At 46.7% G+C, this 21,926-nt stretch overlaps 1 protein-coding gene across 3 annotated transcripts; it reads right to left on the bottom strand.

The window, feature by feature from the left end:
• Positions 1-928: 928 nt before the first annotated feature.
• On the bottom strand, positions 929-13,773 carry LOC143817460 (gastrula zinc finger protein XlCGF66.1-like). 3 transcript variants are annotated; one of them, XM_077298891.1, is made up of 7 exons: positions 13,641-13,773; positions 7,402-7,535; positions 7,127-7,294; positions 6,920-7,043; positions 6,704-6,801; positions 6,084-6,141; positions 929-1,928 (listed from the first exon to the last, which is right to left on the bottom strand). In XM_077298891.1, the coding sequence occupies exons 2-7, from the start codon at positions 7,477-7,479 to the stop codon at positions 1,159-1,161; spliced, it is 1,296 nt and encodes a 431-aa protein (XP_077155006.1). In that variant the 5' UTR covers positions 7,480-7,535; positions 13,641-13,773; the 3' UTR covers positions 929-1,158. The 3 variants fall into 3 exon arrangements, with proteins under 3 accessions (XP_077155006.1, XP_077155007.1, XP_077155005.1); XM_077298892.1 differs by having other exon boundaries at positions 13,610-13,767; XM_077298890.1 differs by having other exon boundaries at positions 13,621-13,767.
• Positions 13,774-21,926: the final 8,153 nt, after the last annotated feature.

Genomic DNA, 21,926 nt, shown 5'->3' with positions numbered 1-21,926 from the left:
GTTAGTGGCAGCTGAGAGGGAAGTGTCAATGGGGATGTTGAAGTCGCCAATGATGATAGTGGGGATGTCTGAGGAAAGGAAAAGAAGTAGCCAGGTGGTGAAGTGGTCAAAGAAGGTGGTGGCTGGCCCTGAGGGGGCAGTAAATGACAGCCAGTTGGAGGGGGAATAGATGTGCACAGAGTGCACCTCAAAGGAAGGGAGGGTAACAGTGGGTGGCAGTGGGATTGGGGTGAAGGAGCAGTTATCTGACATGAGAAAACCAACTCCTCCACCATGCTTGCTGCTGTAGCGGGGTGTGTGGGAAAGGTGGAATCCGCCATATGAGAGTGCAGCAGGAGAGGCTGTGTCCGAGAGGGTGAGCCAGGTTTCGGTGATAGCGAGGAGGAAAGTTTGTGAGTAATGAAAAGATCATGGATGTAGGAAAGTTTGTTGCAGACGGAGTGAGCGTTCCATAGTGCTCCTGTTAGTGGGACTGGGGAAGCCGGGGCTGGGCGAATGGGTATAAGGTTGGAAAGGTTACGGAAAGTTGTGATAGATTGTGGATGGGAAGTAGAAATGACTGTGGGAATGTGGTGAGGAGGACCAGGATTTGGAGAAATATCACCGGCAATGAAGAGGAGCAGGGAAAGTGTTAGCAGGTAGGAGCAGGAGAGTGTATGAGGAGACTGTCTGTGTTTGGAGACAGAGGATTGTATGTTGATCAGTTCAGAGGAGGAGGTGAGATGGATAGGGAGGATTGAAGAAAAAATAACCAGTTCATTACTAGGTGTAGGGATAAGGGGTTAAGGGGATAGAAAGTGAAGGATTGTAAGGATGAGAGTGAAAACAAACAGAAACATTGTTTGCAGCAACTTTATCCAGTTACACTGGATCTCTACACCTGCCACACTTCCAAAAATGTGAACAATAAGATGTCTTCTCTCAGGTGTGATTTCTGATGTTTAATAAAATGTGATTTACGGCTAAAATATCTCCCACATTTTGAACATGGAAAAAGCTTCTCCCCAGTGTGAATTGTTCGACATTTGTTAAAGTGTAATTTCTGACCAAAACCTTTAATTCATGAAAATGGCTTCTCCTCTGCATGAGTTCTCTGAGTAACTGTATCTGAAAAGTTTCTTTATGCATGAATCATTTTTCTCATGTCATATGTGAAAATTAATTTTCCCCGGTATGGCTTTTCTGATGTTTGTTAAGCTGACTTTTAGCCATAAAGCCAACCCCACATTCAGAGCATAAGAACGGCTTCTCCCCTGTGTGAGTTCTTAGATGGTATATAAGATTTGACTTCTGCATGAAACCTTTCCCACATTCAGAACATGAATATGGCTTCTCTCCAGTGTGACTTCTTTGATGTTTAAAAAGTTTTGCTTTACAGATGAAGCCTTTTCCACAGTCCGAGCACAAAAACGGCTTCTCCCCTGTGTGAATTTTCAAATGGTCTATAATATTCGATCTGTGAGCAAAACACTTTCCACATTTAGGACAAGAAAACGGTTTCACCCCTGTGTGAATTCTCTGATGCCCAACAAGATCTGATTTCTGGTTAAAACATTTCCCACATTCGGAACAGAAAAATGGCTTCTCCCCTGTGTGAATTCTCTGATGTACAACAAGATCTGATTTCTGCGTGAAGCATTTCTTACATTCTGAGCACGAATACGGCTTCTCTCCTGTGTGACTTCTCTGATGTACAACAAGATTTGATTTATATTTAAAACACCTCCCACACTCTGTGCAAGAATTCGGCCTTTCATCTTTGTGAAGATTACATTTCTTTTTCAAATGTCTTTCATATTCAGAACATGCCAACATTGCATCCAGTCTATGTCCTGTGGTACTTTTCTCAATCTGTGATTGATTATTATCTATGTCATAATTGGGAGATGAAAAGAGAGTTTCATGGCAACTTCTCTTCCAGCATTCACCTGAAAAAAGGAAAAAAAATCTATGTATTAATATTTTACATTTTTCATGTAAAAAACTACAGATTGAGCAAAAGATTTACCAGAATACCAGCAGCCTCCATATACAGTACGCTTTATCACAGCAGTCATTGATTTATATGGTCTGATATATAATATTACAGTCAGTAATGGCATTCAGGGCCGAGAGAGTCGTCTCAATGCTTATACTCCTGCCGCTGTATGTAATTTGTGCTAGTATTAGACTATAGCCAGAAAACATTTGTGCTCATATGCTTGCCTCTATAGTGTTTATACAGTGGGGCACATAAGTATTTGATACACTGCCAATTTTGCAAGTTTTCCCACCTACAAAGAATGGAGAGATCTGTAATTTTTAGCGTAGGTACACTTCACCTGTGAGAGACAGAATCTAAAAAAAAAAAAGACTGAGGAAGATTGACCCTCATCTTGTGCTTCTTCCATTTTCTAACAATTGTGTCAACAGTTGTTGCCTTCTCACCAAGCTGCCTGCCTATTGTCCTGCAGCCCATCCCAGCCTTGTGCAGGTCTACAATTTTGTCCCTGGTATCCTTAGACAACTCTTTGGTCTTGGCTATGGTGGAGAGGTTGGAGTGTGATTGTGTGTGGACAGGTGTCTTTTATACAGGCAATAAGATGAAATAGATGCAATTAATACCGGTAATGAGTGCAGAGTAGGAGGCTTCTTACAGAAACACTGACAGGTCTGTGAGAGCAGAATTCCTGCTGGTTGGTTGGTGATCAAATACTTATTTCATGCAATAAAATGCAAATTAATTATGTAAAAATTATACAATGTGATTTTCTGGTTTTTATTTTTAGATTCTGTCTCTCACAGGTGAACTGTACCTACAATAAGAATTACAGACCTCTCCATTCTTTGTAGGTGGGAAAACTTGCAAAATTGGCAGAGTATCAAATATGTATTTTCCCCCACTGTATTTGCTGCTACTGTTAAAGTATAGTCTGAATCTAAAACACAACAGAGCTGTTAAAATAGCACTCATACTAGGTGACAGATCTGCACGTAGGTCCTACTTCAGTTTTTAGGTGTGTACATTTTGTAGCGTAGCGCCTACTACGTGTCTTGGGGGACACTCGCTTGGCATGGGATTAACGCATTCGGGCATGGTTTTATATCAAAACAGAAGCTTTTAGGTTTATTTCTCACAACATAAACCACATCCACAGGAACTTAGTAACAGTTTGAACACCATCTGGACATATTCAACTTCACCACAGTTCGTCTCTGACCCCGGTCAGCATACGACACGGACCTCGTCCGTTACCTGCTGGGGACGTTCACAGGTTCCTGGACACCTCTTGGCCTCAGAGGTGCCCCATACACAATGTATCTCTCTTCTAACCCCGGTTAGCATAACACAGATCCCTTTCCGTTACCTGTCGGTGCCGCACAGGTTTCTCGGATACCTCTCCTCCACAGAGGTATCCTTCAGACGTTTCTCACTCTGACCCCGGTCAGTACAACACGGATCTCCATCCGTTCCACACATTGGCATGTGCTAGGTCCAGAGCCCTGCCATCTGCTCTTCAGGAATCCTATTTTCCAGAACTTCCAACACAGGCTTCCAGGACCTTCTGGCATAGACCATTCAGGTCCACACTCCAAGACCATGTGACCAGACCTCAGTCACATTATATAGTACTAACCACTCCCACAGGTGGGAGTGTGGATGTGTGGCTAGTCTGTCCCGCCCATCTCACACAACTAGCCTAGTAAGTCTCCCTTACAACTACACCATAGATATACACACTCTTGAGGGACTACAGGTCCCAGAACAACAACATTGCATCAGACTTACCACGCAGACTCCCTCTGCGACACATATCTGCCATTCACAACACTGCCAGTCACTGTTTCACCACGATTATAATGACAAATATGCCTCCATGCACATCCCAAGGAGCACACACAGGGCCCCCTAGCTGCCACAGGGGTCACTACACCACAATTTTAACAAAGGATGGTAGGCTAGGATTAAATACTAGCACTATAGGTCTTTATTAGATGCACCTGCTTGCGTCAACTAAGAACCAGGGCCTGTGTTCACTAGGTGTGGAAGTCTGCTGGATGTTGATCAGAGTCCAGTGTGCTGCTGGTCAGTAACCAGACAAAATGTAAGCTATAGCTGGGAGAAAGACATGCCAGGGTCTCTTTCTGAATGGAGACTGCACGGGTCAGCTAGTAAAGCTGAGCAGTCTGTGTGTTGCAGCTGCAGAGAACCGCGTGGAAGCTGCAGCCTGTTTAGCGTGAACTGAACAGGAGTTGAACACTTCTGCTTGGCACTGGAAGCTGCTGAAATTCGGGCTGAAAGTGACACCGAGACTGGTGAGATTGTGCTTCTTATGTGTATCGTGCCACAATCTGCAGTCAGGATGTAGTTTCCTAAAATGCCACAATTGGTGTCACAATGGATGCTACATTGCTCCCACAGTTATATGTCAGTGGAGCAACTCATGTCAACAATTCATTGCAATTCTGATTCAGTGCTAGGTGGGGCCAAGTATGTTTTTAGTGTAATCCCTGTAGATCGATGTAAACCTTTGAATTTTTACAAATATTTCCCTCTCCAGAACAGTTTGTATTAAATAGTATTGTGAGGTGACTACCGGACACATAGTTAATGGGAGATATGTATTACGGAGGTGGTTGTCCTCTGCTGTAAACCTGAAGTAATGCTCTAGTGCACATAGTACTAAGAGGCTTGCTTAGTGCATCTGGGTCAGGTTTACGGACAGCATGAGAGATGCGCGGGTCTGGCTGCCCACATACACCACCCCAGGTTGTGGCTCACATGATAAAATGGAGTCTGTTTGTTTAACACAATGTCACGTCTCTGTTGTCGGGTGTCTTGGAACGAGGGGCTCCTTCCCCCTGTCCTTTGTCTTTAATGCTAGGGGCACCCTAGCTCGCCCTGTTGCTCATATTACTTCTGATGGTGAAGATGCCAGGGCCACATACCTTCCCTTATCTCCTGAATCTGACCTCAGTCTGTATCCTTCCCCCACACAGGGAAGAGGGAAGTAGCAGTATATCGTAATACACTAACCAGACTAACAAGGTAATATAAACAGGGGTAACGAAAAATACCAAATATACTCAGACATAAGAATGCATCGGGGAGTGGAGGATGGGGTTCAACCAATGTAGGAGAAGAAAAGGAATTATCACACACTCAAAACCTAGCAACAGTAATAGATTAACCCACCAAACGTCGTCTCCAATAACCGCCAACAACCTCCAGCCATGCAGCAAAAGCTAGCTCTGGCAATGACTGCTAGCCAGGGCCCAGATTATATAGGAGATGGGAGTGGCTAACAGTGCACAGCTGAGAGCCTACACCTCCAGGAGCTCTCCACTGAGCAGATTAACCCCTGCACTGCTAAAAGAAACTTGCAACCTTTAATATGAAGGTGAAGTGCTTCTCATCAGTGCAGGAGTAGGAGAAATCAGACACTGCTGTCTTCTGGCTCCTCTCTGTCGCGGTAAACCTGTGACACACATGGTCTGTGTGTGGAGGTGAGAAGACCTCCTGTGTGATGTCTCCAGACTGAGCCGGTATGCTGGATGCTATCCAGCCTGTGTGTACTGGACTGTCTCTAGAGTGACTTTGTTGGAACATTTTACTTAGTTTTGCCTGCCCTGAAAGGCTGTTTATTTTCCTTTGCTTGTGGCATGGTTGTTGACATGGGTTAGCCGTATAAAGTTTTTTTAATTTATATATCTCAAGTTTGACTCTTCCTGATGCTGATCCCTAAAACGAAAATAGTTTTTTTTTCTCCAGATCTTATATATGAAAAAGATACACACATCAATAAGGTCCAGATGTCTCACAAATTCAGATAAACAATTCTCTGGGTCCGAACCACAAAACCAATACGTCATATATATGAGTCACCTATAAGATAATGGAGGAGGTCGAGAATTCAGAACTGTCCGTGATGACGACCCAATTCTCTGACCAGGTCAGATATTAATTTACATAGCCTGGCATACAGGGACTGCCCATGGCAATCACCGAGAGGTGGCGGAAAGTAGTAAAACATTTTAGGAGGTGAATATATGCTGCAATGTATAAAGGTAGAACAAAAACAAGATTAATGAAAGGCTCTTACCATTCACCACCACTGATAAGGGTTTTTCAAGTTCATTAATCTTGTGTCCATGAACTTCCTGCAAGAAGTTAGAAAAAAAAAATATCAATGTATCTTATACAGGTCCTTCTCAAAAAATTAGCATATAGTGTTAAATTTCATTATTTACCATAATGTAATGATTACAATTAAACTTTCTGTATGAGGTAGAGGTGTAAAAAAAAAAGTCATGAATAATTCCTCATGTGACGATCAGACAGAATCAAATTCAACCAAATATTTTACATATCGTCCTGAATGTTTCTCTTATTTTCCTTAGTGATGTGATCTTGTAATAAACAGCTCAGCTCAGTAACATCAGTTCATAGATTATTCAGCTTTTACAGTAAAGAAGCCTTAGAAACAGATGATTGGCATTGTGCAGTCATTTTCTTCGTCAAGGCAGAACCATACATTTATTATCACTGATTTCCAAACTGAAGGAAACTTATCACATGCATCTATGAAAGCAGAAACTATTCATAGTAGTTCCTGACCCCAGCCGAAATGGCGCCTACTCTCCATCACTGCTGGAGAAGGTCAGTAGAAAGCTTCATTACATCAGTCTGTAGATGATTTCCAGATATCTCAGCTCCATCTACCTGATGATCCAGGAGGACATTCTGCTTCTCCTCTGGACGATCCTGGGAATACAGAGGACTGGGACTTCTCTCTGGTGGATTTCTCGGACTGGACCCATCTATAGGAAATATATAAAGTGACTGAATACATCGTCTACATGTGATGATCAGATGATGGGGAGTCTAGGTGACCTCAGACCCGACCTCTCCTCTATAATCAGAATGGTCTCCTCTTACCTGGAGATATGAGGGGCTGGTGATTCTCCATCATGACGTCCTTGTACAGATCCTTGTGTCCTTCTAAATACTCCCACTCATCCATGGAGAAATAGACGGTGACATCCTGACACCTTATAGGAACCTGACACACACAATGACCCGTCATTAGCAGACCCCTCCCCCGGCGTTATTATATAATGTCCCAGCATTCCCGGCAGCGCTCACCTCTCCGCTCAGCAGCTCAGTGATCCTGTGGGTCAGTTCTAGGATCTTCTGCTCATGTATCAGTGGATGAGGTGGAGGCTCGGTGATGTCACTCGGGGTCCTGCTCCGTCCTCCTGACACACGGGAGGTCACACACCCACCAGACGACGTCTTCACTACTTTGTGACCCTGTGTATGAGGAGACGCCGATCACTACATCTATTCTAAGGATCCTTCACCTTTCCCGTCATTTCCCTGCTTTACTCCTAGAGATCAGAGTGATGTGAAGGTCTCACCTCTCCAGTGATCCAGTAGATTATCTCCAGGGTGAGGTCTAATACCCGAGCAGCCATGTGGCTTCTGTCCTTCTCCATCCTCGGAGGGTCATCAATGAATAAGGGTCATTGTATTTTAAAGAAAACTTTCTAAACTGAAGGAATTAAAAGAAAAACAAGAATTTGTGGATGCTAAATGCTATTTGGAAGGAGATCTTAATGATATAATGTGTCTAAAAAATTAGGAGCTATAAGGGCTACCAATAACTAATGATGTAGGAAACTTCAAGTTATAAGATTACTGATCATAAAATAATACAGTATAAAGTGCATCAAATAGTAAATCTGTCCAAACAAAACTCAGACACTCGCAGTTTCCTTGCATTCTCCAGACATAGGATGTGCAGTGAGTTGTCCTACGTCCAGCTTCACTGCTGTTCTTCACATGTAAAAATCTACTTCTTATAATCCCTCAAAAAATGATGTCTGCACAGTACAGAAATGGAAATCTGCACAGTACTTAGTACACTGTACATGTCTTGGGACTGGTAGACATCAGCCAATGCTCAGGATCTGGAAAAGGCAAGTAGTGATGTGTAGTGATCATCTGATATGGAAATCTGCATTAGCAAAGATCTGATCTTCATAGATGATTTGAATACAAAATTGTATTTAGAAGAGTTATATTAAACAGATATTTAAAAACAGGACGACCAACCAAACTTTATCAGTCTTACAAAGTCCTCCCAGATGTCTCCAACTTTCCTCTCCTTTTCCTGATCCATACACAACCCTCTCCAAGATTCCCCCCTTGTTTTCCCAATATTCTGGAACTTGCTACCTCAACTGGTCAGACTCTTACAAACTTCAAAATGAACATGATCAGCCTCCTCTTCAGAAAAGCATATAAGTTACAATAACCCTGTAGCCAACACACAGCCATATGTTCTGATTCCCACATACTGACTCCTATCTCATTCCCTTGTAGATTGTAAGCCATCACCAGGGTAGAGTCCACTGTAGAAGTCTGTCACTCATTTATTTCAGGTTTATTGCAATTGTATATTATTTATATTATTGTAACTCTGTGGGGGGGATGTACCATACCTCCCAACTTTAGGGGAAGGGAAAGAGGGACAAAGTCAGCGGCGCGCGTAGCGCGCCGTGGCAAATTTTAGGCCACACCCATTTCACAACTAGCCACGCCCCAACCACACCCATTTAGCACTTCTGATCACAATGTTTCGTTAACAATAATTATGAACAAAAAAATATGGCCACACACGACGCTCCATACTGTACAATGGCCATTGGCCACATTATGCTCCATACTGTATAATGGCCCCACATGATGCTGCGTACAGTATACTTGCCCCACGTGATGGTCCATACAGTATAATGGCGCCACATGATGCTTTGTACAGTATAATGGCCCCACACGATGCTGGGTATAGTATAATGGCCACACAATGCTGGGTACAGTATAATGGCCCCACACAATGCTGGGTGCAGTATAATGGCCACACATGGTTACCCCACCCCCATCATTGCCTTCTCCATCAGTACACACAAACACCTTTCACCGCGCTCCCTCGCAGCAGCCGGCAGCTTCCACTCCCACGGCGCTGAATGGTGTCATCCAGCTGCGCCGCTGACTGCTGTATCCAGCATTACAGCTCAGTCCCCATAGAATGTAATACAGCACAGCCCCATAGAATATAATGCTGCACAGCCCCCATAGAATGTAACGCAGGCAGGTGGCAGCCCCCATAGAATGTAACGCAGGCAGGTGGCAGCCCCCATAGAATGTAACGCAGGCAGGTGGCAGCCCCCATAGAATGTAACGCAGGCAGGTGGCAGCCCCCATAGAATGTAACGCAGGCAGGTGGCAGCCCCCATAGAATGTAAGGGGTGCTGCACCAGGTTGGTGGAGAATCCGATGGATGGGTACCAGGGGGAGAGTGGGAGCGGGGTGCGCGCACCATGGGGAGACAAAGTTTAGTTTGTCAGTCCTCCTATGCTGTCAGAGTCTCTGCTGTAACCGCAGCAGGGCAGCGCTGCATGGAGAGGGGGAGAGACACATACATTCACTTACAGTCTGGAGATCCGCTCGCTGCTCCCGCGGTCACACAGACACGGAGTGTCTCACAACTCTGCCCCCGTGCCAGAAACCAGTCCGGGTGCTGCCGCTCTGTCCTCAGAGTCCGCCCACGTCTATAGTTGAGGAGGAAGCCGGAGGCGGGCGGTGAGGCAACTCAAGGGGGCGTGGCTACAACGCAGTCCCAGGGAACGGAACGAACAGCGGGTACTAATCGGGCTCTCTCTACGTCCCGGAAGTGGGCGGGGCTTCACCGGCGGCCGCAAATTCGGGATTTTAAATGCCCGAAGCGGGACAGCGGGACCCCGGTGCCAAAGCGGGACTGTCACGCTGAAATCGGGACGGTTGGGAGGTATGGATGTACTGTGGGGACATCATACTGTGTGTGGGGGGGATGTACTGTGGAAACATCATACTGTGTGTAGGGGAATGTACTGTGGGGACATCATACTGTGTGGGGGGAATATACTGTGGGGACATCATACTGTGTGTGGGGGAATGTACTGTGGGGACATCATACTGTGTGTGGGGGAATGTACTGTGGGGACATCATACTGTATGTGGGAGGAATGTACTGTGGAGACATCATACTGTGTGTGAGGAATGTACTGTGGGGACATCATACTGTGTGTGGGGGGAATATACTGTGGGGACATCATACTGTGTGTGGAGGAATGTACTGTGGGGACATCATACTGTGTGTGGGGAATATACTGTGGGGACATCATACTGTGTGTGGGGGAATGTGCTGTGGGGACATCATACTGTGTGTGGGGGAATGTGCTGTGGGGACATCATACTGTGTGTGGGGGAATGTACTGTGGGTGCATCATACTGTGTGTGGGGGGAATATACTGTGGGGACATCATACTGTGTGTGGAGGAATGTACTGTGGGGACATCATACTGTGCGTGAGGAATGTACTGTGGGGACATCATACTGTGTGTGGGGAATGTACTGTGTGGACATCATACTGTGTGGGGGGGAATGTACTGTGGGGACATCATACTGTGTGGGGGGGAATGTACTGTGGAGACATCATAATGTGTGTGGGGGAATGTACTGTGTGGACATCATACTGTGTGTGGGGAAATGTACTGTGGGGAAATCATACTGTGTGTGGAGGAATGTACTGTGGGGACATCATACTGTGTGTGGAGGAATGTACTGTGGGTGCATCATACTGTGTGTGGGGGGAATATACTGTGGGGACATCATACTGTGTGGGGAGAATGTACTGTGGGGACATCATACTGTGTGTGGGGGAATATACAGTAGGGACATCATACTGTGTGTGGGGGGAATATACTGTGGGAACATCATACTGTGTGTGGAGGAATGTACTGTGGGGACATCATGCTGTGTGTGGAGGAATGTACTGTGGGGACATCATACTGTGTGGGGGGAATATACTGTGGGGACATCATACTGTGTGTGGAGGAATGTACTGTGGGGACATCATACTGTGTGTGGGGAATATACTGTGGGGACATCATACTGTGTGTGGGGGAATATACTGTGGGGACATCATACTGTGTGTGGGGGAATGTGCTGTGGGGACATCATACTGTGTGTGGGGAATATACTGTGGGGACATCATACTGTGTGTGGGGGAATATACTGTGGGGACATCATACTGTGTGTGGGGAATATACTGTGGGGACATCATACTGTGTGTGGGGGAATATACTGTGGGGACATCATACTGTGCGTGAGGAATGTACTGTGGGGACATCATACTGTGTGTGGGGAATGTACAGTGTGGACATCATACTGTGTGTGGGGGAATGTACTGTGGGGACATCATACTGTATGTGGGGGAATGTACTGTGGGGACATCATACTGTATGTGGGAGGAATGTACTGTGGGGACATCATACTGTGTGTGGGGGAATGTACTGTGGGGACATCATACTGTGTGGGAGGAATGTACTGTGAAGACATCATAATGTGTGTGGGGGAATGTACTGTGTGGACATCATACTGTGTGGGGGGGAATGTACTGTGGGGACATCGTACTGTGTGGGGAATGTACTGTGTGGACATCATACTGTGTGTGGGGGAATGTACTGAGGACATCATACTGTGTGTGGTGGAATGTACTGTGGGGACATCATACTGTATGTGGGGGAATGTACTGTGGGGACATCATACTGTATGTGGGAGGAATGTACTGTGGGGACATCATACTGTGTGTGGGGGAATGTACTGTGGGGACATCATACTGTGTGGGAGGAATATACTGTGGGGGCATCATACTGTGTGTAGGGGAATGTACTGTGTGGACATCATACTGTGTGTGGGGGAATGTACTGTGGGGACATCATACTGTGTGTGGGGAGAATGTACTGTGGGGACATCATATTGTGTGTGAGGAATGTACTGTGGGGACATCATACTGTGTGGGGGAATGTACTGTGAGGACATCATACTGTGTGTGGGGGAATGTACTGTGGAGACATCATACTGTGTGGAGGATAATGAAGGGAATCATTCTGTTTGTGGTGGACATGTTATGGGGCATAAAAGTGGTTCCATATTGTGTGGGAACACTAATGGGCTTCACTAGAATATTTTTGCATGGACACGTCTGTGTGCTGTTAGGGAAGTTGCTTAACATAAAACAGAAATTTTGCCAGTGCACTATGATGATATACGGTATGTAATAACTATTAATTATAATAATAAATACATTGTGTAGGATGACAAAGGAGAGATCACACAGAATCCCATCGTTGCCACCACATGTGATGAATAGGAACCTCGCCACCCAACCTGACGTCACTATTACGACAGAGGGATCACGCAGTAAGGTCTGCTCATTTGCACCAATGTGACGTGCTGCACCCCCTGGGAACACGTAAGGTCAACTTGGCACATTTTTACACAGACTCCCCCTGTCCACACAGGCCCAGGTAGGAACAGGGAGTGAGAGAAGGTGGCCCATTACCAGCCATTGACGTGGCACCACACTCGCTCACAAACTTGACAGGCTGAGAAGCCCTTTTCACTAGCACCAGTGAAAAAGGTCGCTGCAAGTCCAGTAGGAGTGCCACCAGTGCCGCATTAGATATAAGCCTGCTTTGTTAACGGGAATACATTGGACCAGAAACCAGCTCGGTAGCATGTGAAGTTAAAACCGAGAACATTACTGTGTGAGTTCATGGATCGAGATAAAGAGCGGCCCAAGATTAAATTATATATTTAATCACCTTAAAGGGCACACTAGACAATATGCTATATACACAATGGTTATACATATACATTGCTCAGATATGCAAATACAGGTGAAGTATAAGAGATATAAGCAAAAGAATCAAGTCAACTGCCAGATTTATGTTCAACCATGTGTACTGGGAAGCACGGGGGAATGGGCGGCCAGGTGGTTGCCGTTCCTCCCAACAGGTTACTCAATGTGGCCCCTTAGAAGGTACCTACCCGTTTAGAACTGAACAGCAAGCATGACAAAGAGAGAGCAAGCACATGGCCTTACACAAGCCTTTATCCACTTGGCTGGTCACACCCATTTCTGCCCCTGGAATTGTCCTTACCCCCTCCCCTGGGGTTTGTAGCTAAATCTTCCAAAAACTGAAAGATCATAATTTCCCAACGGAAGGCCATAGGGCAGTCGTTCTGGCTCCATCAGATCAAGCTGGAGCCCCGTTACACTTGTAGACCAAACACTGCTTTGTTACCTGGTCTCTACTAGCTGTTCTGTGTATCTCTCCACCCTGTGGTATTAGAACAGATCGAGACCCTGGAAGGCGTTCAACCTGCTCCAGAGATTTCGAAAATATAACCGGTGCGGGACAAGGATGTACAATAGCTCCATATTTTCCTTGAATCTCTTTATGAAATCCTATCTGTCTGGAGAGAGTTTGAATGAAGCAGTCACACAGCATGGGCTCCACAGCTGGTCATCCTGTATGAGCCTGGATACTAGCTGGTGGGGCTGAACCACCTGCTGAGCCAAGTGTCCCATTACAGCTACATATGCCAAGGGATGATTGTAAGATGCCGCTAAATTCCCCATATTCTGCACACATAGAAATAAAAATTTTCTGAATGAGTACAACCCCAGCAATGCTAAATTGGGCTTCACTATTTCCATAAAACAACATTTTAGAGAACCTTATGTGGACCTGGGCTGCAGGTTGTGCACCTCTTCTCTAGAGGATTGTCCGCTTCTTCCCAACCTCTGCGGACTGTGAGCGGACAGGAGGGCGAGGAGGAAACACAAATCTCCTGGAGCTGTGGCCACCGAGTCTTCTCTGGGGAGGTTTCTTGGTTCTCTGCTCTCCAGCATGAGAGGCAGGAAGTGTAGCAGGAAGGGGCGGGGTTTAGGCTGCAGACTTCCTGTCCCTGCAGTGAGCGCCGCCATCTTGTTGGTGGAGTCTCCTAGTGCCCAGGACTCTCAGTATTACACATGGTGGCAGCAGGCGGCTGCTCCTCCTGAGCTCAGGGCAGAGTAGATGGGGTATTAGTGGTAGATGGGGTATTAGTGGTAGATGGGGTATTAGTGGCAGAAGCATAGGAGTTGGATGTATAGTTAGTGCGTCGTATTCTTATGCTATGTACGAATGATGTAGAATTCTGTGTGTACTGGGCTGCGGCACAGTACACGGTTTGTTATCTTATTTTTGGAATGCATGATAATAAAAGAATTCATTCAATCAAAAAAATTAGTGTCAGAAGCCGTCGTTCTGACGACTCGTACAATATACCACTATCCCAACACTATATAGACACACTTCTCATCGGTTACACAGCACATGGCGGCACCCAGCTTTCCGGAGACTCTGAGAGACATACAGGTAGGTCCAGAAATATTTGGACAGTGACAGAGATTGTGGTAATTTAGCCGTTAACCAAAAACATATACAAAATACAGTTACAATGGCGAAAATAAGTATTTGATACTCTTACAATGGTGAAAATAAGTATTTGACACTCTACCGATTTTGCCAGTTTTCCCACCTACAACGAACCGCACTGCGGATTACCTGCAGAATTACCACGGATTTAATGCATTTTTTTGCGGATTTTGCGGATTCCTATTATGGAGCAGGTGTAAACCGCTGCAGAATCCACACAAAGAATTGACATGCTGCGGAATAAACAACGCTACGTTTCCATGTGTTTTTTTCCGCAGCATGTGCACTGCTGATTTTATTTTCCATAGGTTTACATGGTACTGTAAACGCATGGAAAACTACTGCGAATCCGCAGCGGCCAATCCGCTGTGAATCCGCAGCAAAATCCGCAGTGTGTGCACATACCCTTAGTGTTTCTGTACTCTGCACTCATTACCTGTATTAATTACACCTGTTTGATCTCGTTACCTGTATAAAAGACACCTGTCCAAACACACTCACACTCCAACCTTTCCACCATGGCCAAAACCAAAGAGCTATCTATGGTCACCAGGGACAAAATTGTAAACCTGCACAAGGCTGGGATGGGCTACAGGACAATAGGCAGGCAGCTTGGTGAGAAGTCAACCACTGTTGGCACAATTATTAGACAAAGGAATAAACACAAGATGACTGTCAATCTTCTTCAGTCTGGGCTCCATGCAAGATCTCACCTCGTGGGGTAAGGATGATTCTGAGAAAGGTTAGGAATCAACCCAGAACTACACGGGAGGACCTGGTCAATGACTTGAAGAGAGCTGGGACCACAGTCTCAAACATTACCATTAGTAACACACTACGCCGTCATGGATTAAAATCCTGTAAGGCACGCAGGGTCCCCCTGCTCACACCAGCACATGTCCAGACCTACTTGAAGTTCGCCAATGACCATCTGGATAATCCAGAGGAGACATGGGAAAAGGTCTTGTGGTCAGATGAGACCAAAATAGAACTTTTTGGTATCAGCTCCACTCACTGTGTTTGGAGGAAGAAGGATGAGTAGAACACCATCCCAACCATGAAGCATAGTAGAGGAAACATCATACTTTAGGGGTGCTTTTCTGCAAAGGGGACAGGACAACTGCACTGTTTTGACAGGAAGATGGGTGGGGTCATGTATCACAAGATTTTGGCCAAACAAAGCAAACAACCTCCTCCTCAGTAAGAGCACTGAAGATGGGTCGTGTCTGGGTCTTCCAGCATGACAATGACCCGAAACACACAGCCAAGGCAACTAAGGAGCGGCTCTGTAAGAAGCATTTCAAGGTCCTGAAGTGGCCTAGCCAGTCTCCATACCTGAACCAAATAGAAAATCTTTGAAGGAGCTGAAACTCACTGTTGTCCAGCAACAGCTCTGAAACCTGAGAGACCTGGAGAAGATCTGTATGGAGGAGGGGGCCAAAATCCCTGCTGCAGTGTGTGCAAACCTGGTCAAGAACTACAGGAAATGTTCTGTTTTTCTATTGCATCAAATACTTATTTAATGCAAGAAAATGCTAATTAATTATGAAAAATCATACAATGTGATTTTTCAGATTCTGTCTCTAAAAATTAACCACCGCTCCATTCTTTGTAGAACATCAAAGTAGAGCAACAAAGCTAAATGCCATAAAAAGTACAATTTGTATTGATAAAAGAGTTACTATTTTTTAATATATTATATAAAATCCAATAAAAGGGGGAACAACAGTGCAAAAATAGCAACCATGCAATAAGGTACAGTAATATAGTACAACAAAGTGTCACACACCTCCCCTGGAAAAAGCTAACGCGAAACGCGCGTCGGGGTGTCAGGACCATCCTTGAAGGTACAATACCCACTGACCACTTATGACTATTCTAACATTGCATTATCATACTGTTATGACTTTTTTTTAGGAGTAATCCTCTTACCCTTTAGGATACATCTATATGACACTTCAGCCCTTTACTCAAATTTATGCACTTTTGCACTTTATCACAATCTGAACATGATATAACCATCAAACTTTTATTTAGTGGCATAGCAAAAAAATATTTTGAAGCAGATTTCTGCTCATTACAGTTACGGCTCACTAAGTTTTTGCTCCTTCTTTCTTATAGTGGTCAGGATAACACATTTTTCATTGTGATTACTTTGTGGTACTATATTACTGTACCTTATTGTATGGTTGCTATTTTTGTACTGTTGTTCCCCCTTTTTATTGGATTTTATATAAAAAAAATTACTATTTTTTAATATATTATCAATCAAAATTGTACTTTTTATGGCATTTAGCTTCTTTGTTGCTCTGCTTTGATGTTCTAATTACTTTTGGAAGCGCCAATTAGGCATTATTTATTTTTTTGATGACCATTCTTTGTAGGTGGGAAAACTTGCAAAATTGGCAATTCATCAAATACTTATTTTCCCCACTGTATCTAATCAATAGGGGCTTAAAGGGATCCTGTCAGCAGGATTGTGCACAGTAACCTACAGACAGTATACAGACAGTATCAGGTTGGTGCCGTTATACTGAGTACACTGATACCTGGTGATGAAATCCGTCTTGTGGTTGTTGTGGAATCTTTATGTTCAGTTAATTATATACTCGTGCTCCGGGGCAGCCAGTGGGGGGTCTTCATGTGGTGCTTTGATTAGGTATTCACCAGTATGGATTCTGACAGGTCCCTGATCCCTCACTAACCTTCCCCCTAGTTTACATAATTAATATTATATCTATATACTGAAGAAAAAAAATTCTGCGCTGCAGCATAATCGCATATGTCCTGTGTTTATAAGTAATGTGCTTAAGGTTATCCTGACATTAAAAAAAAAAACATTTGAAAATGGCGCCAGCTGCACCTGCGCAGTAGCAGCTATCGGTGTATATAGTGGTGATTTGATAGCTGCTTTTAGCTGCTTTTGCTCAGGCGCCACCATCTTGGTAGGGGAAATAATACATTTCATCCTTCACGAGGTCGCAGCCGCTAGTGGCAGGCTGTGACGAGAGCAGCTTCTAGTGGCAGGCTGTGACGTGAGCAGCCTCTAGTGGCAGGCCGTGATGTGAGCAGCCTCTAGTGGCAGGCCGTGATGTGAGCAGCCTCTAGTGGCAGGGTGTGACGTGAGCAGCCTCTAGTGGCAGGCCGTGACGTGAGCAGCCTCTAGTGGCAAGCCGTGACGTGAGCATCCTGTAGTGGCAAGCAGTGATGTGAGCAGCTTCTAGTGGCAGGCCGTGACGTGAGCAGCCTGTAGTGGCCTGCCGTGACGTGAGCTGCCTGTAGTGGCAGGCTGTGATGTAAGCAGCCTCTAGTGGCAGGCCGTGACGTGAGCAGCCTCTAGTGGCAGGCCGTGATGTGAGCAGTCTCTAGTGGCTGGCTGTGACGTGAGCAGCCTCTAGTGGCAGGCCGTGAGGTGAGCAGCCCCTAATGACAGGCCGTGATGTGAGCAGCCTCTAGTGGCAGGGTGTGACGTGAGCAGCCTCTAATGGCAGGCCGTGACGTGAGCAGCCTCTAGTGGCAGGCCGTGATGTGAGCAGCCTCTAGGGTTAGGCTGTGACGTGAGTAGCCTCTAATGACATGCCGTGACGTGAGCAGCCTCTAGTGGCAGGGTGTGACGTGAGCAGCCTCTAGTGGCAAGCCGTGACGTGAGCAGCCTCCAGTGGCAGGCCCTGATGTGAGCAGCCTCTAATGGCAGTCCATGATGTGAGCAACCTCTAGTGGCAGGCCGTGACGTGAGCAACCTCTAGTGGCAGGCCGTGATGTGAGCAACCTCTAGTGGCAGGGTGTGACGTGAGCAGCCTCTAGTGGCAGGCCATGATGAGAGCAACCTTTAGTGGCAGGGTGTGACGTGAGCAGCCTCTACTGGCAGGCCGTGACGTAAGCAGCCTCTAGTGGCAGGCTGCGATGTGAGCAGCCTCTAGTGGCAGGGTGTGACGTGAGCAGCCTCTAGTGGCAAGCCGTGACGTGAGCAGCCTCTAGTGGCAGGCCGTGATGTGAGCAGCCTCTAGTGGCAGGCCGTGATGTGAGCAGCCTCTAGTGGCAGGCCGTGACGTGAGCAGCCTCTAGTGGCAGGCTGTGATGTGAGCAGCCTCTAGTGGCAGGCCGTGACGTGAGCAGCCTCTAGTGGCAGGCCGTGACGTGAGCAGCCTCTAATGGCAGGCCGAGACGTGAGCAGCCTCTAATGGCAGGCAGTGTTGTGAGCAGCCTCAAAAGGCAGGCCGTGATGTGAGGAGCCTCTAGTGGCAGGCTGTGATGTGAGCAGCCTCTAATGGAAGGCCGTGATGTGAGCTGCCTCTAGTGGCAGGCCGTGATGTGAGCAGCCTCTAGTGGCAGGCTGTGACATGAGCAGCCTCTAGTGACAGGCCGTGACGTGAGCATCCTCTAGTGGCAGGGTGTAATGTGATCAGCCTCTAATGCCAGACTGTGACATGAGTAGCCTCTAGTGGCAGACCGTGACGTGACCAGCCTCTAATGGCAGGCCGAGACGTGAGCAGCCTCTAATGGCAGGCAGTGTTGTGAGCAGCCTCAAAAGGCAGGCCGCGATGTGAGGAGCCTCTAGTGTCAGGCTGTGACGTGAGCAGCCTCTAATGGCAGTCCATGATGTGAGCAACCTCTAGTGGCAGGCCGTGACATGAGCAACCTCTAGTGGCAGGCCGTGATGTGAGCAACCTCTAGTGGCAGGGTGTGACGTGAGCAGCCTCTAGTGGCAGGCCATGATGAGAGCAACCTTTAGTGGCAGGGTGTGACGTGAGCAGCCTCTACTGGCAGGCCGTGACGTAAGCAGCCTCTAGTGGCAGGCTGCGATGTGAGCAGCCTCTAGTGGCAGGGTGTGACGTGAGCAGCCTCTAGTGGCAAGCCGTGACGTGAGCAGCCTCTAATGGCAGGCAGTGATGTGAGCAGCCTCAAAAGGCAGGCCGTGATGTGAGCAGCCTCTAGTGGCAGGCTGTGATGTGAGCAGCCTCTAGTGGCAGGCCGTGACATGAGCAGCCTCTAGTGGCAGGCAGTGACGTGAGCAGCCTCTAGTGGCAGGGTGTAATGTGATCAGCCTCTAATGCCAGACTGTGACATGAGTAGCCTCTAGTGGCAGACCGTGACGTGACCAGCCTCTAATGGCAGGCCGAGACGTGAGCAGCCTCTAATGGCAGGCAGTGTTGTGAGCAGCCTCAAAAGGCAGGCCGTGATGTGAGGAGCCTCTAGTGGCAGGCTGTGATGTGAGCAGCCTCTAATGGAAGGCCGTGATGTGAGCTGCCTCTAGTGGCAGGCCGTGATGTGAGCAGCCTCTAGTGGCAGGCTGTGACATGAGCAGCCTCTAGTGGCAGGCCGTGACGTGAGCATCCTCTAATGGCAGGCCGTGAGGTGAGCAGCCTCTAGTGGCAGGCAGTGATGTGAGCAGCCTCTAGTGGCAGGCTGTGAAGTGAGCAACCTCTAGTGGCAGGCAGTGACGTGAGCAGCCTCCAGTGGCAGGGTGTGACGTGATAAGCCTCTATTGCCAGGCTGTGATGTGAGTAGCCTCTAGTGGCAGGCCATGACGTGAGCAGCCTCTAGTGGCAGGCCGTGACGTGAGCTGTTATGATCCGGTGACCCTGGAGCCGCATGAGACTATCTCTGGAGTAGGTGGTACCTGTACTGACCGCAATCCTAAACTGACACCGCAACTAGAAGTAGCCGTGGGGTGTTCCTAACACGGCCTAGACACCTCGACACAGCCGGAGGACTAGATACCCCTAAAGATAGAAAAGGGAATTCTATCTTGCCTCAGAGCAGAACCCCAAAGGATAGGCAGCCCCCCACAAATATTGACTGTGAGTTAAGAGGAAATACGTACACAGGCAGAAATACAGGATTTAGCAAAAGAGGCACTTCTAGCTAAATAGAAAAGGATAGGACAGAATTCTAAGCGGTCAGTATTAAAACACTAAAAATATCCACAGCAGGAAATACTAATATTCTACATCTAACTAAAGACATAAAATGTATACCTGCTTCTCCAGAGAAACCAGCAAGACAGAAAAATCCAAACAAAGTCTAAGCTGGACAAAAACACAATAAATTGCACTGAACAGAAAAGCACACTGCATGCGTGCTACAGAGAAAAACCCAGAGACTTATCTGAGCTGAATTGACAGCAGGGCATGAGGTGAGGAGCCAGACAGAGATGTAATCCCTCCATGAACAATGAACAACTGTCAGGGAATGCTGGATCCTACACACCTAAATACCTAATAGAGCTGCAATCAGCAGAAACACCTGCCCTGGACTCCAATCCGGAGACAACTGCACTACCACTAACAACCACCGCAGGGAGCCCAAGAGCAGAATTCACAACAGTACCCCCCCTTGAAGAGGGGTCACCGAACCCTCACCAGAGCCCCCAGGCCGATCAGGACGAGCCAGATGAAAGGCACGGACCAAATCAGCAGCATGGACATCAGAGGCAAAAACCCAAGAATTATCCTCCTGGCCATAACCCTTCCATTTGACAAGGTACTGAAGCTTCCGTCTCGAAAAACAAGAATCCAAAATCTTCTCAACCACATACTCCAACTCCCCATCAACCAACACAGGGGCAGGAGGATCAACAGAGGGAAGAACAGCCGCCACATATTTCCGCAATAAAGATCTATGGAAAACATTATGAATGGCAAAAGAGGTCGGAAGGGCCAAACAGAAAGACACCGGATTGATAATCTCAGAAATCCTATAAGGACCAATAAACCGAGGCTTGAACTTAGGGGAAGAAACCTTCATAGGAACATGACGGGAAGACAACCAGACCAAATCCCCAACCCGAAGCCGGGAACCAACACACCGACGACGGTTAGCAAAACGCTGAGCCTCCTCCTGAGACAACACCAAATTGTCCACCACATGAGCCCAAATTTGCTGCAGCCTGTCAACCACAGAATCCACACCAGGACAATCAGAAGGCACAACCTGCCCTGAAGAAAAACGAGGATGAAAACCAAAATTACAAAAGAAGGGCGAAACCAAGGTAGCCGAACTAGCCCGATTATTAAGGGCAAACTCGGCCAATGGCAAGAAAGCCACCCAATCATCCTGATCAGCAGACACAAAGCATCTCAAATAAGTTTCCAAAGTCTGATTAGTTCACTCGGTTTGGCCATTTGTCTGAGGATGAAATGCGGAAGAAAAAGACAAATCAATGCCCAGCCTAGCACAAAAGGCCCGCCAAAATCTAGAAACAAACTGGGAACCTCTGTCGGACACAATATTCTCCGGAATACCATGCAAAAGAACCACATGCTGAAAAAACAACGGAACCAAATAAGAAGAGGAAGGCAATTTAGGCAAAGGCACCAAATGGACCATCTTAGAAAACCGGTCACAAACGACCCAGATAACTGACATCCTCTGGGAAACCGGAAGATCTGAAATAAAATCCATTAGAAATATGCGTCCAAGGCCTCTCAGGGACCGGCAAAGGCAAAAGCAACCCACTAGCGCTGGAACAACAAGGCTTGGCCTGCGCACAAGTCCCACAGGACTGCACAAAAGAACGCACATCCCGCGACAAAGAAGGCCACCAAAAAGACCTACCAACCAAATCTCTGGTA

This window comes from Ranitomeya variabilis, chromosome 3, assembly GCF_051348905.1.
Source record: "Ranitomeya variabilis isolate aRanVar5 chromosome 3, aRanVar5.hap1, whole genome shotgun sequence".
In the NCBI taxonomy this organism is placed as follows: domain Eukaryota; kingdom Metazoa; phylum Chordata; class Amphibia; order Anura; family Dendrobatidae; genus Ranitomeya; species Ranitomeya variabilis.
The sequence above is the reverse complement of the archived record's forward strand: the minus strand, read 5'-3'. Positions and strand labels throughout refer to the sequence as shown.